At 44.6% G+C, this 8580-nt stretch overlaps 1 protein-coding gene across 1 annotated transcript; it reads left to right on the forward strand.

The window, feature by feature from the left end:
- The first annotated feature begins 4088 nt into the window (after positions 1-4088).
- nr2f1b (nuclear receptor subfamily 2, group F, member 1b) lies at positions 4089-8374 on the forward strand. Its single transcript, XM_062553699.1, has 3 exons — positions 4089-5116; positions 5594-6121; positions 7204-8374. Exons 1-3 carry the CDS (start codon positions 4699-4701, stop codon positions 7476-7478), a joined length of 1221 nt encoding a protein of 406 aa, XP_062409683.1. The 5' UTR covers positions 4089-4698; the 3' UTR covers positions 7479-8374.
- The last annotated feature ends 206 nt before the right edge of the window (positions 8375-8580 follow it).

Consider the following 8580-nt stretch of genomic DNA (forward strand, 5'->3'; position numbering starts at 1 on the left):
ACAGATGGAATTAGTCTTGTGTGATGGCTATACTGTACATCCTCCTCTCCAAAAGTCATGTATGATCTGTATGATCTGACAGAAACATCTTCCCAGACAGCAGAGTAATGAATCTGTTGAATCTGTCTCACTCTACCTACCCCCACGCCCCCTTTAAAGGCTGAGCCCCTGCTTACTGGCAGCCCTAAGAGGCTGGCTTAAAACCCTCAACATGGACATGAATTAGAAATGTTCCATTGATCTGTCATAAGTCTGCCTGGCCCCCTGAACCTCCGGTCAAATATATAAATGGTGTCATCCAAACACACTAGTAGCGTTTTTTTTTGGGGGGGAGGGGGAGGGGGCTTCTCTCTCCATCCAATTTTGCTCCTGCACTCCGTCTGTTTATGTTTGTGTTTTGGCTGCGGGGGGGGGAGAGGTTGCGGAGTGGCGGGAAGGTCACGGGGTCACACATCTGCATGCGGGATGCGATGCCCTTTGACACGGCGAGCTTGCCCTCTTGGCTCCGCGGCCCTTTGTTACATAAAGTGTCAGCGTCGGCCCCTAACCCCACTGATTTAGAGGCTTAGGTCCGGCTGACTGGACAGCTGTTAGAGTGCAGGGTCCAGCACGGCTGCAATAGATTACCCCCACAACCACAACCAACACCGACACACACACACACACACACACACACACACACACATTTTAATGCTTTTATTTAGACCTTAACACAGGAGAAGATTCACAGATCCAAATATTGAAGGAAGTATGTTACAGGTCTGATCAAACACAGAATGCATTCGTTCTAAAAAAAGAAATGTAACAAAGTATTTGATGTAAAGCTATGTAAAGCCATGATTTGTCCATGTGCTTTGTGTATTTAATTTTGTGAGTTTGTGTGTAAAAATAAATAAAAGCTAGTTTCATTCTTTCTGCACTGCATGATTATGGGTATACATGGCATTGTCATTTCCAGATTATTGCAGAAATGGAGCAGAACTTTGCAAGATTTTGGAATTGACTTGCTTAGTCCACACAGTTGCAATTCGCGTAAAACAAGTTTGTGCATATGTCTGGCTCCCAGATACAAGAATGATAAGTTTGCATTGAAACCCTGTGCTTCTGATATGTGGTTGACACACACGCACGCGCACACAACCACACACACACACACACACACACACACACACACACACACACACACACACACACACACACACACACACACACACACACACACACACACACACACACACACACCAAAGACACCATGAAATCCCACAAATGCAGGGGTCCAAGTGGAGAGGCACTTATAGATTGAAGCATTCTCTTGAGAACAGGGGTGTGTGTGTGTGTGTGTGTGTGAGAGGGTGTGTGTGGCGTGTGTGTGTGGTGTGTGTGTGTGTGTGTGTGGGGGTGGGGGTGGGGGGTTGTCGAGGGACAGAAGGAAACACAACAGGATTTTGAGGATTTTTTATTAAATTACAAAAGTAATGTGGGTCAATGCCCATCCGATAATGCTGTAATCGTAAGGCTTGCTGTAGAGTTTAGGCCCTAAGAGGTGATGGCTGCTGTAATTATATGGCTTGCTGTAGTAGAGTGTAGGGCCTAAAAGGTGATGGCTGCTGTACTCATATGGCTTGCTGTAGAGTTTAGGGCCTAAAAGGTGATGGCTGCTGTACTCATATGGCTTGCTGTAGTAGAGTGTAGGGCCTAAGAGGTGACGCCTGATGCGTGTGAGTGGCCTGCACGACGGCATGTTGAACGTGCTGGTGCAGGGTGGCCATGAACGGAGACGATCTTTGCTAAAGTCCAGAGGATCAATGCGGGTCGATCCTCAGACAGAGGAACACCCAGTCTAAGCACCTCCTCGTCTAGTTCGACCTCCTAAAGAGCCTTGGAGTACTCTCCCTCCTGCAGAAAACCCTCATCTAGACAATCATGTTGAATACTCTCTCTCCTTTATTTAGACAATCATGATGAATACTTTCTCTCTCTCTCTCTTTCCCTCTCCTTCATCCAGACAAGCATGTTGAATACTCTCTCTCTCACTCTCTCCTTTATTTTTAGTTTTATCACATTGAATACACACAATCGCTCTCTTTCATTTTTGACAATCATGTTAATAGTCCCTCTCTCTCTCTCTCTCTCTCTCTCTCTCTCTCTATGAGCCTTCTGAGACTCAAAACTCTGCTGTGTAATGTTAATAATGTACTTGAAGCAGCCTCCTCCCCAAAAAAACAAACAATATAACAGCACCCCCTCCATCATACTGCATATGAAGATACATAAGCCTCTGAAATAGTCATCCTTTGGAATTTGGGCTTTAATTATGCTTTTACATCCAGGGTTATGAGCAGGGGTCGGGGGTGAACACTGAGGATCTCTCTCGGTGACCTTTCACCTCTGACCTCTATAGCCATGTCTGTTGTTGCCTGTGCTTGCTGTTTCCCCTCTATAGCTGTGTCTGTCACAGATCACAGGCTACTGTCTGTAGCTGTGTCTGTTGTCTGTGGTCGCTGTTTCCCCAGCTATAATAGCTGTGTCTGTCACAGATCACAGGTTATTATCTTTAGCTGTGTCTGTTGTTGTCTGTGCTAGCTGGTTCCCCCCTATAGGTGTGGCTGTCATTTCTCATGGGTTACTGTGTTTGTTGTTGTCTGTGCTCACCGGTTGTCCTTTATAGCTGTGTCTATCATTGCTCATGAGTTACTGTCTGTCGCTGTGTCTGTTGTTGTCTGTGCCCCCTGGTTTCCCATTACAACTGTGTCTGTCGTTGCCTGTGTCTGTCTTTGCCTGTGCTTGCAGCTGGTTTCCCTTAAATCTCATTAACCTTGTTACATTACATTACATTACATTACATTACATTACATTTCATTTGGCTGACGCTTTTTAACCAAAGCGACTTACAACATGGAAAAAACAATTAGGTTTTTTTAAGAGCATTTCTAACAACAATAAAAACCACAATAAGTGCATCAGTAGGTGTAATAGTGCATGAATAAGCGTGATTGTCTGAAGTAGTGCTATGAGTTGCTCTGCAACATGTTCTCAGGCTAGACACCTACGGCACTTGGTCTTCCACACTGTCACAGAAGCTGAGTCAGAGCTGGCCCGGGTCCGGCTGAGACGTGGCCCACACCGGGCCAATCAGTGCCACATCAGGGCCAGTCACGTGGTCCTGTTTTGAGACTGGGGGTCTATGGGATCAGGCTGCCATTCAAAGCCTGGGCTGACCTCTGCACTCACTGAATTAAATATGAGATTTTTTCTCCAGCCCTGGATCCTCGCCGTCATTATCACAGAACCCCTCTTTTCTCCCCTCCGAGAATCTCACTAAAGAACTCTCACAATGGTGTCTCCCTCATTTAAATGGGGGACAAATTGCAGTAGCAAAGTACTTGGGTTTTAAAATGAAAAGAAAACGAATTTTGTGGACTTGTTGAGTTTGGAAATACTATGTCTCATTGTGCTAGTGCAAATATTACTCGAGTGCCGAAAATGTCCTTATACATCTACACTAGATGGCAGCCCTAGCCGTCCATTTCTGGCTATACATTGCCCTACATCCAATGAAGAATAAATTATGTTGTTGAAACGAAGGCATACTTTGACAAATAAAATGTTTTACATAAAAATGATACATAAACGACTCATGAACAATTATGTTGATGATATTTAGAAAATGTAGGATTTAAAATGGATTTATTTATGCGATAATTGCTACGTAGCCTAAATATCACAGACTTCCACTGAGATAAATGGCTGTCTGGTTAGTTGTACGTGCCTTAGTGATCTTATGTAGGTGACAAATTACAATCTCCGGCGAGTCATGTGACTTGTCTTCAGCACTACTAAAGAGTTCTGTCGTTCCTTGTGTAAAGAAGAAAAAGAAAAACGACCCTAGACATTACGCAGCATGGATAAGTGAACTAAACGCGCTTGGTGATGGGTGCCCCGTGTCTGACTCTCTGGAACATGTGGTGGGCCGTGTAGCCAATCAAAAGGGGCGCATGTGCTGCTTGGTGCCGCCCCCATTTCTCCCACTACCTGGCACGGCGCAGTTCCCGTGAAGCGGACCAGTAGCCCTCCTACTGGGCGTCTGCGAGAGCCACAGCCGAAGGTGCGGCTATCGCTATACAAACAGTCTTCGCCGTCGGTCATGTCAAAGTTCGCTCTTCAAGGACTTTTGCACGGATACCCGAAACGAGGATACACCAAGACGGAAAAGCAAGACTTTTGAACATGTTCCGACAGATAGACTGTCCCTTCTCTGCATCTCAGTCTGTCGTGCCTGGGAGGTGGTAGCTAGCAACCGACCACAGTCCCCATCGATCCCCCTACATGGGAGTGTGAAGAAGACATGGAATTTTTGTCCGCATTTTTCTGCCTTTGACTAGGGGCGACCGCGCCTTGCCTGGAGTTTTGCAGGAGTTTTCCCATATAAAAACGTCTCATTGATTGTAATGTTTTCTGGCTCTCGTAAATCCTACAAGATATATCTGTTCGAATACTATAGGCTGATATCCCTGTGTCTACCTTTGATCGATCCCCTGGATGGCCGGACAGCGATTTGCATTGGCCTTCAGCTGGTTTTCCGTATGTATTGACCGCTGCCGTTGTATTGCGTTCGATCTCACTGTCTTATCATATCCATTCTGAGTCACTCAAACCGGCTGAAATTACTGGAGAGTCCAGTTCGCGTTAGACCGCGCCATGGCAATGGTAGTGAGTGTGTGGAGAGATCCACAGGACGACGGAGTAGGGGGGACCCTGGGCGGCCACAACCCACTCGCCCCGCCGATGAGAGACACCCGTCTGCCGGCCTCGGCAGCACCACTCACCCCGCAAACTGGACCCCCATCAACTCCAGGGGCCGCCGAGGACAAGCTCTCAGGCCCAAGTTCTGGGCAAGCTCATATTGAATGCACGGTGTGTGGAGACAAGTCCAGCGGAAAGCACTACGGCCAGTTTACGTGCGAGGGATGCAAAAGTTTCTTCAAAAGGAGTGTGCGCAGAAACTTGACCTATACGTGCCGGGCCAACAGAACCTGCCCTGTGGACCAGCACCATCGGAACCAGTGCCAATACTGCCGGCTGAAGAAATGCTTAAAAGTTGGCATGAGACGGGAAGGTGATTATATGCCTTATAATTCTCCTTTCACAAATATTATTTTTTATCTGCATTCACAAATGTATAAACAGGATGCCAATGACCAAGTTTAAGTGTGTGTTAAGTCTATTTATTGTGCTCTATGTACAGCATAGATTGTGTGTAAATAGACACACGTAAGCATAGCTTATTCTTCATTTTAATATAGGGGATGTGGATGAAAAATAATTTACAAGTTGATATTATATATAAAAATGCTGTACTGTGTAGCTTACTTTCCCATCTGTGATTGTAGGTGTGTGTGTGTGTGTGTGTGTGTGTGTGTGTGTGTGTGTGTGTGTGTGTGTGTGTGTGTGTGTGTCCTTCCAAAATGTATGATAGGCTCCATACGCAGCTCTTTGATGTTGTTGCGTAAACTCTACTTTGTAATTTGAGTGTGTGGGAAGTGAGAGCGGCGATGGATGTACATTTCCTCTCCTCTCTTTCTCTCTTTGTCAGCGGTTCAGAGAGGCAGGGTGCCTCCAACCCAACCCAGTCATGGCCACTACGCCCTGGCCAACGGTGACCCGCTGAACGGCCACTGCTATCTGTCCGGATACATCTCCCTTCTGCTCCGCGCCGAACCTTACCCGACCTCCCGCTACGGGAATCAGTGCATGCAGCCCGGTAACATCATGGGCATCGAGAACATCTGCGAGCTGGCGGCCCGTCTGCTCTTCAGCGCCGTGGAGTGGGCCCGGAACATTCCCTTCTTCCCGGACCTGCAGATAACGGACCAGGTGTCTCTGTTGAGACTGACGTGGAGCGAGCTGTTCGTGCTGAACGCGGCGCAGTGCGCCATGCCGCTCCACGTGGCCCCGCTCCTGGCCGCGGCTGGACTCCACGCGTCGCCCATGTCCGCGGACCGCGTCGTGGCCTTCATGGACCACATCCGATTCTTCCAGGAGCAGGTGGAGAAGCTGAAGGCCCTACACGTGGACGCGGCCGAGTTCAGCTGTGCCAAAGCCATCGTGCTCTTCACTTCAGGTAAAAAAATAAACATGGCCGAGGAACATAGTCTTCTTCGTATACATGAATGAATGAATGGCTGGAGAACGGCTTTTTTAAAACGTGTGAGAAAAAGTCAATAGTCTTGAGTCTTATTAATGGCCATTTGTTATTAATCGGACGTCATTTAGTTACTCTAACACCCCACACTGGCCATCAGATAGTCATGATGATGAGTATACTGCAGGGACAGCCTATGTAGGGCCCACGACTCATAAACATCTTATCCTGTGGCTCTCTGGAGATCACGTGGCCCAGTTCTTGTTTAAATCATTCTCCTAATCAACACTGATATATCGCGAGAGGCTGTGACCTAGCTGACCCTAATGTAATAAGTTAGTCGGCCTCAGATGGCCTGCCGTTCCAATGGCACCTGCTAACAGTTTCGCCTGCGCATGTGGCCTATACACTGAAGCTTTGTCGTGGAAATATTTCAGATTTTTCTGTTACACACTTTTATATCTACAGCACAACATTTTTTAAATATATATATTTTAATATAATAATCAGCAATAATAACACGATTATTATTATTATTGTTAATAATAAATTCGCATGTTTTGGTTTAGTATGGCGTTTACTCTTCAGCGAAAAGGAAAGAGTGTATTCATATTTGAAATTGAGGATATTAGTCTGAATATAAACTTTAAAATGAGGATAATTATGGTGCATTAAAATAGATCTCTGAACACATTTATTTTCTGCGCTGACGTATAGCTCATTCAAAATATTTATGTAGCCTATCTTCCACAGGCCCATGTAAACGGCAAAACTTCATTTTTTTCATATTTCCTTAAATCAGTGACTTAAAATATATATATATATTTTGTAGTCATGGATTCATTCCTTCATACAGTCATGCACACACATTAATTCACACTCATTGTATCGTAAAGCCTAGATATCTATTTTAGCTGTAACTTTTATTTTTACATTAGAATTAAGAAACAACGGTCTTAGATTTGGTATATGTTTGAGCTGTGCTTATAGCTTTCTGTGAAGATTGAGACAGAACGGCCAGTTAAACACGTGTCCTTCTCTCTGTCCTGGTTCATGCACAGATGCCTGCGGCCTGTCGGATGTGGCCCACATCGAAGGGCTTCAGGAGAAGTCGCAGTGCGCGCTGGAAGAGTACGTGAGGAGCCAGTACCCCAATCAGCCCACGCGCTTTGGTAAACTTTTACTGCGTCTACCAGCCCTGCGCATGGTGTCCTCGTCAGTCATCGAGCAACTCTTCTTTGTCCGATTGGTAGGTAAAACACCTATCGAGACGCTTATCCGAGATATGCTGCTTTCTGGAAGTAGTTTCAGTTGGCCGTACATGTCCATGCAGTGACACTTGCCAGAGTGGACTATAAATTATGAGAAACTGACTGTAAGCCGGTGATAAGAAAACATCCGATATAACAATATTTTTGCCGCTTTCTCGTGGATTAATTGTGTACACAAAAAGGACTTGACCTTTGTCAAAGCCTACCTTAATTTACACAAGCACTTGTTTTTTTTAGCGTGGAATGATGAATACAGTTATGTTCACTTTCTTTTTTGTACAAAGTTTAATAAAAATGTGCAAAAGATTCAAGATTCGAAATGAAAGAAATGTCAATCGTTAAAATGTCCTTCGTCAGTGTCTTTTAAAAAACGATTATTTGTTGTACACATGTTTTAATGTAGTCTAATTATTTGATTCATACCTTAAATAAATAAATACTGTTTCAAACGAAACTTTTTGAAATACAAGCAAAAATGTTATACAAACAAACTGTGCGCGCTTGAAAATAGTACTTGATCGGAACTAATGCTTTGAAGATGCAACTCCAGACTTACCTCATTAATATGTACAGGCGAGGACAATGGATTCATAAATGTATTTATTTGTCACTATTTGTATATTTATTTCCTTGCTTAGATGTTTGTTCAGTGATAACTCCCCTTGGGTATTTAAATCTTGTGAAGGACTACCCACAGTGACACTTGTAACAGCTGTTTGCAGTGTCTTTTCAATTAACCTATTTTGTTTTACAATCTGTCTTTGTTTGATATCTTCTTACAGCTAACTCCTGTTTGCAATAATATGTGGTTCAGCGATGTACAGTGCTGTGTGCCTGAATTGTAAAGATGTGGTCCTGCAATTAATTAATTGCCACTGATTGATTGAATTGGGCTCAATGCAAGGAGGTCAATTGGCTTGATGTACAGAACAACATTTGATTAAACACATTTTTGGGTCCATTTGATGTTTCATGTGTCATTGAGTTGTGGTCCATACTTGGTTTCATCTTTGAGATAGATGAACTATTGAAACCCTTTGTGTTGGTCCCACAGGGATTTCTTATGACTAGCCGAGTCCCCTGCAAGTGCAGTGTAGAGTTTGTTTGGTAGTCTAGAAGCAGTACCTGAATTTGTCCTTAATGGCTATACCAGTGGGAGTGAGTGAA

Source organism: Sardina pilchardus, chromosome 14 (assembly GCF_963854185.1).
Source record: "Sardina pilchardus chromosome 14, fSarPil1.1, whole genome shotgun sequence".
Taxonomy (NCBI): domain Eukaryota; kingdom Metazoa; phylum Chordata; class Actinopteri; order Clupeiformes; family Clupeidae; genus Sardina; species Sardina pilchardus.